General features: G+C 35.9%; 1 protein-coding gene across 26 annotated transcripts in view; it reads left to right on the top strand.

The window, feature by feature from the left end:
- Adgrl3 (adhesion G protein-coupled receptor L3) overlaps window positions 1–15,509 on the top strand; it is a 748,011-nt gene that overhangs the window by 651,541 nt on the left and 80,961 nt on the right. For all 26 annotated transcript variants that reach the window (XM_013112013.3, XM_013112010.3, XM_013112019.3 and 23 more), the window contains 2 exons: window positions 1,464–1,530; window positions 4,506–4,597. In XM_013112013.3, coding sequence (XP_012967467.1) covers window positions 1,464–1,530; window positions 4,506–4,597 — 159 coding nt within the window. The remainder of the gene's footprint in view (window positions 1–1,463; window positions 1,531–4,505; window positions 4,598–15,509) is intronic.

Genomic DNA, 15,509 nt, shown 5'->3' on the forward strand with positions numbered 1-15,509 from the left:
TCCTGAATGCTGGAAGTAAAGATGTGTACCACTACCACCTGGAGGCTTTCGGGAATTTTAAAATAAAACATATTGCTAAAGTCTTTGGATCATCTCCCCTGGTGTCTCCATTCTTCTGTATGGGACAACCCTGAACATGAGTGCATGGAGATTTCCTTTTCACTTAAACACTTGTGTATACACATCCATGAAAATAGTGATGTGTGTGTAATATATATATATGTACATATATATACATTTAATAAAGAGATGATACTAATATTTTACATAGCCTTTTCACTGAACAACCATTACTACTCCCTTCCTCCTCCTCTTCCTCCTTCTCTGTCATCTTTCTTTAAGGTTCTGGGGACCGAACTCAGGGTCTTATGGATCCTTGAGTTCTATTGCCAGCCTTCAATATATTTTTGAATGTATGCCTTAGTCAAACACAGATCTACTATATTTTTAACTCTCATACTATTTCATCCGATGACAGACAGTATTTTATTTATCAGTTCATTATTGAAAATATGTGTAAAATCCTATCATGATAACTTCCTGGGGTTGCATTATTCCTTAACTTCCCATTTGTATAATCACTAGCATATTTAATCCTTTGAATAGGAGTTAAGGGCACAGAACAAAATACTATTATGTATTTACCGTTGGAAATACTCTCCTTTTAATTATGCTTCAAATATTGCAAAATGGCAAATTATTTAAGATATTATTCTTAACATCAAATAATCTGTTCAATATTTGCATTAATCTTTCTCATAACTAGTCACTTTCACTTTGTCTTCCTGTCACTGTGCAGAATGGAAATGTAATTTCCCAGAGGCTTTAAGAAGTGGGGGAGTACTAAATGTGGCTGAAATTAGGTGATTAATAATTTACTTTTTAGGTCATGAATCAACTTCCTCAGATGCTAAGGGCCACTTGCAAGCCCAGAAGTATGAGCAGTAACAATGCTCTTTTTAAGGCTTCAGAACTCTCAAAGGTTGGCTGCCCAACCTAATTAAACTTCAATCTTCTGATACCAAATTTATTTCTTCCTTGCACTGAATTTCCTCAGATCTTCTTGACAGGAAAATGTCACTTTGCCTGGCAGCTGATAGACAGGTTATGTAGCACTGTAATTGGAGAGAAAAGGATAGCTTAAAGCTACTGGGTTTAATGGCTATGTGTATGGGTTTTTCTTCTTTTCCCTCTAAGGTTTCCATGACAGACACATAAGGCCTTAGCAAATAGGCCTGATGCCATTTTTCCCTGCTTCCTCCAGGGGTAATTATCTTACTCCATCAATAGTGCTGTCAGAAATTGCACACATAATTCAGCATTTAAATGAACAAGCAATGCAATATTTCCTGTCCTCAGTGGAATGCTGTGCCACTCACATTCTTCTCTGTCACTTGCTCACTCTTGATATATGTCCTGTATGCACTCATTGAATGGCTTCTCTCCCTTGTGTTTCACTGCAGATGTTGGCTTCGACTTGACACCTACTTCATTTGGAGTTTTATAGGACCAGCGACCTTGATAATTATGGTGAGAACTCCTAATTAACTATGCACTTCCCAGGTCAAGAAATAAAACTTCCACTATTCATGCTCTAACTATCTTAAATTTACATAGGTTAATTTGGGGAAAGCATGTACTTATATAACCCTACATAACTCAAGCAATTAGGCACTCATTATAGTCTATTTTTATATTGTAAAATAGTTCATCAAAACTGGTGGAAAAGGAAAGTAAGCATTTGCAAGAGTAAATGACTACTCAAGAATTCAGTCCAATATAGTCTAGACAATTGAACAATGATTGCTTTAACTTTAACAATAGCATGTTTCCCTTCCTTTCTTTGGGATAATTGGAAATGAAATTAAATAGGAATTAGAAAAGTAGGTGAACACCTGGTGATTCCTTCCATGCATGTATATATGTATGTATGTAAACCTTTAAGACTTCAAACTTTTTTAGAAAAAGATTTTACCTCAAAATGGCACAAATAAATTAGGCATGTGTCTTGGAATCAGTCCTCATTTTACGCTTATCTGAATAATACCTTTATTTCCCACATCATTTATCCTAATTTAAGTGAATCTGCTAGTATCATTGTTACCATTACAAACCTAGGGCCCACAAGGTGGCTCAGCAGGTGGAATTGCTTACCACTAAGCCAGAGGAATTGAGTTATATCACTGCGACCCACAAAGTGAAAAGAAATAAACCACTCTGCAAGTTACCCACTGACCTTTATATACACACACCATTGTGTGCACTTTCCATATCTACCCATAAACAGAAAAAAAAATGTAATAAAAGTATACAAAGCTACTGATCATTTTTGGAAAGAGGTGATAATAACTCATTGGTTTTGAGTAAAATATAGGGCTAAAATTTTCTTCTTTTCAAGTTTTATGGAATAGATATATTTTGAAATAAAAAAAGTGTTTCAGATTTGAAAACAACAATATGGCACGTATATACATAATATATATCTGTGTTTGCACATATATAAATATATCATGCATATATGTACACACATATACCCACATACACACATAATGGGAATAGTCAATCACATTGACTATTACGCAAATATGTGAGAGACTAGGAGTCATTCTGTAACCAAATAGCATTTCTGGAAGCAAAAAAAAGAAAGGAAAGGAAATAAAATCAAAAGAAAGCAGACTGATGACCCTGGACTGCCTTATGTCAATACAGGACAAACTTTCCCACTAGTTGCTTTCAGTTTAGGTTAAGCTTTTAGTCACTCAGTTATGTTTGTTTTGTTTAAAGTTTTCTCCTTCTGTTTAGTTTTACTTTTGAGACTCAGAGATCATTGATAAAGGACAATGAAGCTGTTTTATAGTGAGAATTTCAGTGGAGCATTTGATTGAACTTTCATGGACTGCATCAGTCCTCAACTGTAGACGGTAGAAACTAATCACCTGGTTCAAATGCAATTCAGCATTTGGCTTTCTTTATGGTAGTGGTTCTCAACCCATGGGTCATGATACCTTTGGCAGACCTCTATCTCCAAAAATATTTACATTAAAAATCATAACAGTGGCAAAATTAGTTATAAAGTAGCACTGAAAATAGTTTTATGGTTGTGGTTCACAACAGCATGAGAAAGTGTATTAAATGATTGTAGCACGAGAAAGTTTGAGAACCACTGATTTATAGTGTTCATATAAGGTATAGGCGTAATGTTTACCAGACTATGTTCTTAAAAGTTATAGATGTTTTTCTGACTTTTGTGGTATAATAATACCATGAGAGAGTCTCTGCTTACAACTTAGTCTATTGTAGCACCAGAATTTAACCAGCATTTTCTAATCCATCTTACTTGTGCATTCCGAATGTACTGACTTTAGTATTTGCATTTGGAGCCAGGTGTGGCAGTGTATATCTGTAATCAATCCTAGAACTGGTAGAGGTAGGAGGATGACTATAAGTGCATCCATATAGTGAGGTATAGGTCTGCCGGGGCTGTATACTGAAACTAACTCAAAATAATTGACAAATATAATAAAAAAGTATTTATACGTTAAAAATTTAGAATCTGTAAAAGTGCATCTGTAAGCTGCTAGGCTGACCAGCCCTGCAACAACCCAGACTCAGAACCAGGGTTAAGTGTTGGCCCACCCCATCTGTGATCTGCTGGAGCACAGGTGTGGTAGAGGTGGCCGTCCTGCTGACCCAGGGCTATAGGATCTCCACAACACAGGGCAGCAATGGGACATCCAGGAAGATTCCCAGTGAGGGCCCAGTGTCTGTAGTGTAGGAAAGACCAGGGTCCTTGGACCAAATCAATGAGTCTTTGCAATGAATGCCTGCATGCAAAGATGTATGGATAAAAGGGTTTATTTCTTGACTCATTGTGTCACACTGCAGCTTCCATGAAGAGAATTTCCCCCATTCCTCCTTTTTCTTTCCTTTTTATCTTAAATCCTACTTGGTTTTATTTGGGGGAACAGCAGGTTTCAATGGCAGAGGGCAGATGAAAAGGGCTGGGAGATGGGTGGGACTGGGATGTGTGATGTGAAAGACACAAAGAATAAATACTTTTTAATAAAAACAAAAGTATTTTAAAAAGTATATCTCTAGTCACTAAAATGGAAACTGTCTGTAATTAATAAATTTAGAGACATGTTCATAGTATGTCAAAGTATTAGTTCTCTTAGAATAACTCCAAGACTTGGGGAATTTGGTTTTCTTAAGCATGTAGTGGGCTTTGAGTTGTTGCAGAATTTCAGCAGCATCCTTCCGATTTTGTTACTGATTTTGCATGTTGTATGTATTTGGCAGAGCCACATTTTGGAACTCAGTGGTATCCCAATTTGCAAAGCTGGCTTCTTGCCTTTGCTAAAGCATTAGACAGTTGCCTGTAACTCAGTTCCTTTCAGAGTCTACTAAGAACTAATTTCCCAGAACAATTCATGTGTTACAGGGAATGGAGTTGCCTTTTTTTTTACACTATGGTTATCTACATAGCATTACCTTTTGCATTTCAGCTGAATGTAATCTTCCTTGGGATTGCTTTGTACAAAATGTTTCATCATACTGCCATACTGAAACCAGAATCAGGCTGTCTTGATAATATCAAGTAAGTGATTTTTAGTTTCATTTTTATAGATTGTACTTTAAAATCATTTGTAGTTTATATTGTAAAAAATTATATGACAAAATAGTACCAAAGTTTAATGTATTGGTTTTGTTGAGTAATGCCATTTTTATTGACAACTGAGGTAACTTGATCAGCCTACACTCAGTGTAATGAGACTTTCTCCAAACCTATCTTTCCCTGTAATGTGTAATTAATAAATATGTTTTAATAGCTATATTCACTATGTCCTTTAAAGAAGTATAGCATTTCTAAATGAGAATAGAAACCATTTTATAGTGCAGTAACTGTGAAATCTCTCACATTGTCCTCAATCCCTCAGAGCAATGGTGCCTGCAAAGGTACCAGCAATAATGGTACCAGCAATGACAGTTCCTGCAGTGATGGTTTTTGCAGTGATTATACATACATTGATAGTATCTGCAGTGACAGTTACCATAGTGACAGTTCTTGCAGTGGTTATACCTGCAGTGATTATATGTGCAGTGACAGTTCCTGCGGTGATTATACCTGCAGTGATTATATATGCAGTGACAGTTCCTGCGGTGATTGAGTATACCTGCGGTGATAGTATCTGTAGTGATTGTCCAATAGTGGTTCCTGTAGTGATTATGCCTGCAGTGACAGTTCCTGTAGTGATTGAGTATACCTGCAGTGATAGTATCTGCAGTGATTGTCCCCATAGTGGTTCCTGCAGTGATTATGCCTACAGCAATGGTACCTGAAGTGATGGTACATGCAGTGATTATACCAGCAGTGATGGTTCTTGCATCCATTATACCTGGAGTAGTGGTTTCTGCAGAATACATACAGCAATGATGCCTGCAGTAATGGCGCCTGCAGTGATGGTTCCTGAGGAGATTATACCTGCAGTGACAGTTTCTGTAGTGATCATATCTATAGCAGTGGTACCTACTATGATGGTACATGCAGCGGTTATACCTGCAGCCATGGCTTCTGCAACGACAATATTCGCAATTGCATTTGTTGCTAGATAAAAACTACTGGAAATTAATCCTGAAATATGGAGTCTGAGTACTCATGCTGCAATTGCTTGTATCTGTCCTGTTATCCTTGTGAGAAGGGAGGTGACTTTCCCTGCTGTTCGCAAGCACAGGTTAAGAATATTTTATCCAGAATGCCCAGGTCCAAAAACAGTATAGAATCTTAAGTCTTTCAGATTTGAGAATGCTTGTATGGAGTTTGATGGTTGAGAATTCCTAATCTGAAAATTGAAAACCTGAAGTAGTCTAAAATCTGAAGATCAAAAAACTGAAACTTTTTGATCATTATATTTAGATTTCAGTGACTCTAGGCCTTTATTCTGAAAGAAACATAAGTTCTAAATTACCTACATTTGCAACATTTACACTATCTCCTAGGATGTAGCTCTCTCTAAAACATTTTCCACTCAACCATTCTTTCACTTTCGAAATTTATCCTTTGTTATACATAGACAAGTACAAGTGTGCAGAAAAACAAAATATTCATATTTCATATTAACCTACAATGAAAATACATATAAAAGCTAAATTACAGTTTCTGAAGCCTCTGAATTCCCTATTATAAGCAAAATTGTATTTTAATTTACTTAATGGTCTTGATATTTACAACAGATATTAACACTGAGAAGAACATTACCCACACAACATTGCATTTTCATGTGATTTCTTATGTTATATATCTACTTGGCTTTATTTTTATTAAATGAATGCACATTTAGGACATTCAGTGTATACATGAAATTTCCAGGTGCTTCAGGATTCTCCTGGAACTATATCAGACAATAGTCATGTGATTTACTTCCTTGCTTTCTGTACTGGTGCCTGACAGTTGCTGTGACTGGTGTTTCAGAATACCACATATACTAAGATGTTAGTAACAAAGATTATTGACATTAAGCAGTTAATTTTTGGTGAATGAATAACTTTCCTAAGTTAATTTAAAAGAATAGCTAAGGAGTTAGGAAAATACGAACATTTTAGGACTAAGTAGAAATTATCCACACTGAAGTACTGCCTCACATTAATTTTACTTTCATGTTACAATAATGATTGTTACTGAATTATGTACAATTAAGTTGTCATTCTAAAATATACTGTGAATCCAATACTGTTTCTGATTAAAGTGAGTTTTGATATGTTAAATAGCCACATAAAATACATTAAGTCATTATATGTTATATTTCAGACCTTTTGTTCTTTATTGTAAACATTATCTAGGTAATTTGTAAAGTACCAGTTGACAGATAAAAATAAAACTTGACTTTTATTCCAACATCTGCCAGGGTAAAACTTAAAGAAAATTTGATGTCATTGACCTATCTCCAAGTAATTTTAGTTTTATAAACTTTATGTGCATTCTAACATTTCTTTAACTTTATTACCTGCTCTTATTACTGTCACATATTATAAATATAATATAGTTTTCTATGTAGTTTCAATAACAAATACTGTTTAGAAGAACAGTCAGGCACACCAAAACTAATAATGATATCTAATGACACTGATCACATTAAGTTTTTTAATACAAAGCAAAATGAAGTCACTAGTAAGAATATCTTGATTTTCATTCTGATTAAACTGCTTACAAGATTAGAGCACTTCAAGAGTACTTAACTTTGCTGAATCATGATTCCCTCCTCACAACTGTATAATGAATGAAGCATACCTGACCATCCAATGAGCATAGAAATGTAATGGACGATGCTTTCAAAAGACTCCATAAGAGAAGACTGTTAAAATGATGTGTTATATGATTTTAAAAATAGAGCTGCGAGTATGACTATGCTGACAGAAAAGAGCCAACAATAGCTTAAGAATGTAAGAAAGGAAACAGGGGAGTCATTGTCATAGTTATGAGATGAGAAATTGTTGTCAATCACATCTAGAGCAATGATGGAACAGTTTACTACCTTACAGTTCAGAAAGTCCATTCTTTGGTTGTGTTAAAAGAATTCGGGAAGACTAAGCTTTGCTCACTGTGACAGAATGGAGGAAATAATGTTGGTATAATGTCATACGTTGATGGCAACAAAGTAGATTGCTAAATTGAGGGATTTTTCTTTTTCTTTTTTTCATTCATTCACTCTTTCTTTCTTTTTTTTTTCTTTCTTTCATTTCTTTTTCTGAGATAGCGTTTATTTGTGTAGCTTTGGAGCCTGTCCTCGCGCTAGCTCTATAGACCTGGCTGGCCTCTAACTCACATATATCTGCCTGCTTCTGCTTCCCAAGTGCTGGGATTAAAGGCATGTGCCATCACCACTCAACAAAGTGAGATATTTCTAAGAAAGATGACCTCTTGCAGATCAAGAGAATGTGTGAGAGAAAGATAAATCCATCTAAAGAAAAAGTTCTTTAGCACTTCACTAAATCTGTAGGAAATTTTGTTTCATTTAAATTTCATTGTATTAGGTAAGAAGCATTTGTAAAGAATTGACAGGGATGAAAATATAAGTGTGGAGAACATCCTCTTTCAAACACTGAACAGAAGACATGCTATATGACTGCTGCAAAACCAAGGAAAAAAGTCTCAATCATTCATGCACTTAATCATATCAAAACTTCAAAATGCATTACAGTTTTTAATTATAAGACTATTTATTATTTTTAATTGTCCCTTATGTTGTTTTACTTGCTTCATCGTTTATCATAACATCTAGACCATACAGATAATTTTATTTCTATTCCTCTATGAATAAGTGAAATCCCAGAATCAATTTCAACACTACGTAGCCAAGAGTTTTTATCCATGATTGCTTTGCTTCTAAACCCTTTCTAATGTACTTGCTCTTTCTTACTAAGTTTTATTTCTTGTATGTTTATGCACATGCTTAGAAACTTTCCAAGATTTAGAAAGTCTAAATCTTTCAGTTAGAATATTCCATTTACATTTAATGTGATTATTAATGTGGTGGGTTCATTATATTAGTTTCTACTTATTGGAGTCTGTGTATTTTTCCCATTCCTCCTTTATTCATTCCTTTGATAAATAACATTATTGTGTATTACATTTTATTTTTCATATTGGCTTTCTTAGCTAATCATTACACTTTTTATCACTTGTTCCAGAAATTACAACATAAATCACCTAATTAATATAGTTTTATTTGTAATATGAATGCTCTTTCACATATATTCACTTTGCATACATGTACATACAGACTCATATATTCTGTTGATTACGGATTTCCTCCTCATTCTATTTCACTACCACCATTTCCTTTAATCACTGTCATCTTTTGCAGACTCTCAGTGATGGTCATTGGTGGTTCCATTAGCTTGTTCTTTTTTTTTTTTTTTTTTTTTTTGGCTTCTGCCACCAGAGAGAAGGGGGGGAGGGAGAGAGAGAGGGGACAGAGACTGAGATGGAGACGGAGACAGAGACAGAGATTTGAAAGTGTTAGTTCAGTGATGTAATGTAACTGTTGAGCTACATCTCTTCAAAGGCTCCCATTATTTTTAGCCTAAGTCCAAACTGCTAGTCTTAGTCTGTTAAACCTTGGTGAATGCCCACCTCCTCTGTCTACTTTCCTTCTTTGGTATGAGCCCATCAATTCACTTTAGGCATGTGCCCTTTTCCCTCATTCCCTCAAGTCTTTATTACTGCTCAATTTCTTTCCCTTCCATTAAGCCTGGCTGTCTCCTATTACCGTATCTAGTTTAAATATTATTTTTTCATTTTAAAAATATATTGCATTATTCTTCACTTTTAAAGTAACTCCAGAGTCCTCATAACAAGCCCCTTTACTATTAGCAAAGAACACTTATTTGTCTAGCTCTTTGCTTTATTAATGGTATTCTGTGAAAAAAAAACAATAACATGAAATGTTATTAGTCTAATCATAGAGAAAATGAAGGATGCTAATTTTCAGGTTTACTTGGAAAGTAATTAAATTAAATAGTACACATGTACTTGCTGATTGCTTTTCATTTGTCCCTTCATCAAAATGGGTAATTACAAGAAAGATGTAATTCCAATCATTTGAATTTTCTGGTTGATTTTCTCACTTACTATAGTTGGAGCAGACTGTAATCATAGCAAAAGTCCAATAAATTTTAAAGTAATTTAATATTCCTAGGCTATTGTGGATTTTTTCCAGGCAAATTTAACTTACAATCTGACTAGTGAATACAAAACTTTAATCTGTGAGGCATGAGCTGGGCGGTGGCGGTGCACGCCTTTAATCCCAGCACTCGGGAGGCAGAGGCAGGAGGATCTCTGTGAGTTCAAGGCCAGGCTGGACCGATAGCAGCCTCCAAAACAATACAGAGAAATCCTGTCTCGTAAAACCAAAAAAAAAAGCAACAAAAAAAAATCTGTGAGGCATGATAGTAAAATAAAATAAAATCTCACGGCTTCTAAATCACCTGTTTTCTAGTGTAAAAAAAAAGACAAATATTTCTTATCAAGTAACATCACAAATTATTTTGAAGAACAAAAATAAATAGTAAAATTTTTGTGTTCATTTGGAAAAAATAAAGCAAATAGCCTTTCTGTGTATTACCTATAGTTGTTGCTTTTCCTTCATCTAGGCACAGGTTTCTGCACACAGGCCTCTGACTTTGCCCGTTCATGGTTTCTTTAAGTCATTCCACCTGAGTGCTAAGGGGATCCACTCAGCTTTCCTTTCTTTGTTCCTAGTTGTCAGTGTGGGTATTGATAAACTGTAGTAACTACTCAACTGCCAATCCCATTTGAATGCGTGTACGTGTTCAATCATGGGATGGTTGGTTATATGTTCTTATCAAATTATACCAAGGGTTTGCGATCAGTTTTTCTCTGATTAGGATATAAGTACATCTAATGTACAGTTTTGCTTAGTTAATGATGATAATCATGTGCAAAAAACCCCACATCATATATTTGGTGCACATTGCAGAATATTATCTTTTTTTAAAAAAATTGGAGATGAGGTCTCACCTGGGTTAGATGCAAACTGCTGGACTCAAGTGATCCTTGTGACTTGGTCCCCTGAAATGCTCCAACTGTGGATTTGTACTGTCATGCTTTGATTATTTAATTTAATCCACTCTATGTGAAAATATTCTGCTGCCTCTGGGTCTTTGTATTTTCAACAGTGAGGCTGTGCTCAGTTTCTATCAAAATCTCATTAGAATTTGTGTGGCTTTATTTACCATATGGTGTCATTAAAATTATGCATCATATGATCTTCCTTATAAAAGTCAAACTTAGCCTTTTAAGAAAAAAAAAGGCTCTGAGGGTGAAATGTTCATTTGATTAATAAATAGCAAGTTCTGTAGTTCTAGAGGGGGAAAAATGTATCTTCAGCAATCTTAAACACCTGCCATGTATAAAGGAGCCGAAGAAGATTTTTGAACTCTTCAGGGGCAAAGAGAAAAAGGCTAACAATACATGAAATAACTGCACTTTTTTAAAAAGGTAAACTTTGAGTAATATACTTCTAAATGTTCATGAAAGCAATTAAGTCTGAATTATATTTTGCTTGATCAGTAGTCTATTAATACTTCATGGAGTCAAGAGAAATTGGATTCTATAAATGGGAAGGGTAATTGCTATAAACTTGAAAAATAAAACAATATCACAGGAATATTTCAATGCTTATATTTTCCTTCATGCTAATATATCAAGATATATATATATATATCCTGTATATAAATATATAACCTACTTTTCAAAATATCTCATTTTTTATGCTACAGTCACAGCAATAATATGAAAAGAATCTCAACTTTATGAGAACATAAATTTGCTACAGAGTCACAGTTAATAAAAATGTTCATAAACTTCAAAGTTTTCTCAGTGAGTAGTTGAGGAACATATTTTGGAATATTTTTCATTCTCTTTTCTTTTTTTTTTTTTTCTTTTGAGACAGAGTGTCACTCTGTATCCCTGGCTGGCCTCAAACTCAACCAATATCCACATGCCTTTGTCTTATTGACACCCACATTCAAGGGTCTGGATCAGTCCCATGCTGGCCTCTCAACTATCAGTCTGGAGTTCATGAGCTCCCCCTTGTTCAAGTCAGCTGTTTCTGAGGGTTTCACTTGCCAAGACTTAACTTCTTTGCTCATCATGGCTCCCTGTCTGCAACTGGGTTCCAGGAGTTCAGTTCAGTGTTTAGCTGTGGGTGTCTGCCTCTGCTTCCATCAGCCACTGGCTCTAGGCTGAAGGATGGCATATAAGGGAGTCATCAATCACATTATCAGGGAAGGACATTTTAAGGTAGCCTCTCCAATAATGGATAGATTGCCAGTTGGTATCATCCTTGCAGGTCTCTGGACATCTCACTAGTACCAGATCTCTCTTGAAATCTCTATTGGTTCTTCTATTATGGTATCTCCTATTTTGCACTCCTCTATTCTTCCCCTGGCTAAACCTTCCTGATCCCCCATGCCCTCCTCTCCCTTCTCTTTTCCCCCTCACTTTTCCACAGCTCCCTCTCCCCTCCTCCTATGCTCCCAGTCCACTCAGGAGATCCGGTCCTATTCTCCTTCTCTGGAGTACCATGCATATCTTGCTTAGGGTCCTCCCTGTTTCCCAGACTTTCTGGCTGTGGGATTGTAGGCTGGAACTCCCCTGTTTCTTGCCTAAAATCCATATGTGAGTGAGTACATTCCATGCTTGTATTTTGTGACTGGGTTACCTCACTCAGATTGGTTTCTTCTAGTGCCTCTAATTGCTGGCAAATTTCAAGATTCTATTTTTTTTTTCTGCTGAGTAGTAGTACTCCATTGTGAAATATACCACACTTTCTCTATTAACTCTTCAGTTGAGGGGCATCTAGGTTGCTTCTAGGTTCTGGCTGTTACAAATAATGCTGCTATATACATAGTGGAACAGATGACCTTGTTGTAGGAATGTGCATCTTTTGGGTATGGTGTTTTGGTGAATAGCTTCTTGAGTTCTTTGTAACTTTTGGAAATCAGCCCTCTGTCAGATGAGGGGTTAATGAATATCTTTTCCCATTCTATGGGCTGCCTTTTGTCTTGTTGACTGTGTCCTTTGCCTTACAGAAGCTTCTCACTTTCAGGAGGTCCCATTTGTTAATTGCCAATCTCAGTGACTGTGCTACTAGTGTTATGTTCAGGAAGTAGTCTCCTGTACCAATTCATTCAAGAGGACTTACCATTTTCTCTTCTAAGAGGTTCAGTGTGGCTGGATTTATGTTGAGGTCTTTGATCCACTTAGACTTAAGTTTTGTGCATGGCGATAGACATGGATCTATCTGCAGTCTCCTAAAAGCCAATATCCAGTTATGCCAGCACCTATAACGATAGTCGAGGCTATATAGGGAAAAACAATATATTTATTTATCAGGGAGAGAGAGAGTCGCACATACCAGGAGTTAGAAGCGTGGCTGGCTTCCAGGAGAAAAGAGGGAGGCTCCTTTTCCTTTCACTACCTTTTATCTCTACCTTGACCCCGCCCTGTTGGGCGGGTAGCTTTGTGGGGTTCACTCCTACAAGCACCATTTGTTGAAGATACTTTCTTTTTTCCATTGTGTAATTTTAGCTTCTTTGTCAAAAATCAAGTGTTCATAGGTGTGTGGGTTAAAATCAGGGTTTTCAATTTAATTCCAATGGTCTACCTGTCTATTTTTGTGCCAATACCAAGCTGTTTTCAGGACTATAGCTTTACAATACATCTTGAATTTGGGGATGGTGATGCCTCTGGAAGTTCCTTTATTGTACAGAGTTGTTATTGCTATCCTAGATCTTATGTTTTTCCATATAAAGTTGAATATTGTTCTTTCAAGGTCTATAAAGAATTGTACCAACATTTTGATGGCTATTGCATTGAATCTGTAGATTGTTTTCAGCAAGATTTCCATTTTTACTATGTTGACCCTACCAATCCAAGTGCATGGGAGATCCTTCCATTTTCTAGTATCTTCTTTAATTTCTTTCTTTAAAGACTCAAAGTTTTTGCTATACAGGTCTTTCACTTGTTTGGTTAGCGTTATCCCCAGATATTTTATGTTGTCTGTGGTTATTGTAGATGGTGATGTTTCTCTGATTTCTTTCTCAGCCCATTTATCATCTGTATATAGTAGGGCTACTGATTTTTTGTGTTAATCTTGTATCCTGCCACTTTGCTGAAGGTGTTTATCATCTGTAGGAGTTCCCGTGTAGAATTTTTTGGGTCACTTATGTAAACTATCACATCATCTGCAAAAAGTGAAAGTTTGACTTCTTCCTTTCCAATTTGTATCCCCTTGATCTCCTTTTGTTGTCTTATTGCTCTAGCTAGAACTTCAAGAACAATATTGAAGAGATATGGACAGAGTGGACAGCCATGTCTTGTTTCTGGTTTTAGAGGGATTGCATTGAGTTTCTCTCCATTTAGCTTGATGTTAGCTGTTGGTTTACTGTATACTGCTTTTATTGTGTTCAGGTATGTTCCTGTTATCCCTGATTTCTCCAAGACCTTTATCATGAAGGGGTGTTGGATTTTGTCAAAGTCTTTTTCACCATCAAGTGAGATGATTATGTGATTTTTCTTTTGCAGTTTGTTTATATGGTGAATTACATTGATAGATTTTTGTATGTTGAACCATTCCTGCATCCCTGGAATGAAGCCTACTTAATCATGGTGGATGATTTTTCTGATGTTCTCTTGGATCCGATTTGCTAGTATTTTATTGAGGATTTTTGCATCAATGTTCATGAGGGATATTGGTCTGTAGTTCTCTTTCTTAGTTGTGTCTTTGTGTGCCTTGGGTACCAAGGTAATTGTAGCCTCATAAAAAGTTTGGCAGCGAATCTCCTGCTTCTATTGTGTGGAACACTTTGAGGAATATTTGAATTAGCTCTTCTTTAAATTTCTGGCAGAATTCTGCACCAAAACCATCTGGAACTGGACTTTTTGGTTGGGAGACTTTTGATGACTGCTTATATTTCATTAGGGGTTATAGGTCTGTTTAGACTGCTTATCTGCTCTTGATTTAATTTTGGTATGTGATATCTATCCAGAAAATTGTCCATTTCCTTTAAATTTTCAAATTTTGTAGAGTACAAGTTTTCAAAGTATGACCTGAATATTCTCTGGATTTCCTCAATGTCCGTTGTTATGTCCCCCTTTTCATTCCTGATCTTGTTAGCTTGCATCATGTTCTCTCTCTCTCTCTCTCTCTCTCTCTCTCTCTCTCTCTCTCTCTCTCTCTCTCCTTCTCTCTCTCTGCCTTTTTGTTAGTTTGGATAGAGGTTTGTTTTTCCCAAAGATTTGGAAATCTTATCCCAATCCTTTACTCTGAGGTAATGTCTGTCTTTGAAGTTGAGGTGTGTTTCTTGTGTGCAGCAGAAAGATGGATTCTGTCTTTGTATCCATTCTGCTATCCTGTGTGTTTTTTAGGCAAATTAAGACCATTAATATTGAGGAAAATTAAGGACCACTAAGCATTAATTCTTGCTTGGTTTTGATGTGTTGCTTGTGGTGTTATTGTTTGTGGAGCTACCCTGCTTTCTCTTTTGGATTTTGCTAAAGTTGGATTATCTATTGCCTATGTTTTTTTGATCATAGTTACCTTCCTTAGATTGAAGTTTTCCTTCCAGTACTTTCTGTAGGGCTGGATTAGTGGAAATGTATTGTTTAAAATTTTTTGTGGAATATCTTTTTTTTCTCCGTCTATAGTGATTGAAAACTTTACTGGGTATAGTAGTCTGGGCTGACATCCGTGGTCTCTTAATGTTGATAGAATATCTATCCAGGACCTTCTGGCTTTCAGAGTTTCCATGGAGAAGTCAGGTGTGATAATAGTAGGTTTGCCTTTATATGTTACTTGGCCTTTTTCCTTTGCTGCTCTTAATATTCTTTCTTTATTCTGTATGTTTTGGTTTTTTATTATTATGTGGTGAGGGGACTTCCTTTTGTGGTCCACTCTATTTGGTGTTCTATAGGCTTCTTGTACTTT

Source organism: Mesocricetus auratus, unplaced genomic scaffold, assembly GCF_017639785.1.
Source record: "Mesocricetus auratus isolate SY011 unplaced genomic scaffold, BCM_Maur_2.0 Super-Scaffold_100006, whole genome shotgun sequence".
NCBI classification, from domain to species: Eukaryota; Metazoa; Chordata; class Mammalia; order Rodentia; family Cricetidae; genus Mesocricetus; species Mesocricetus auratus.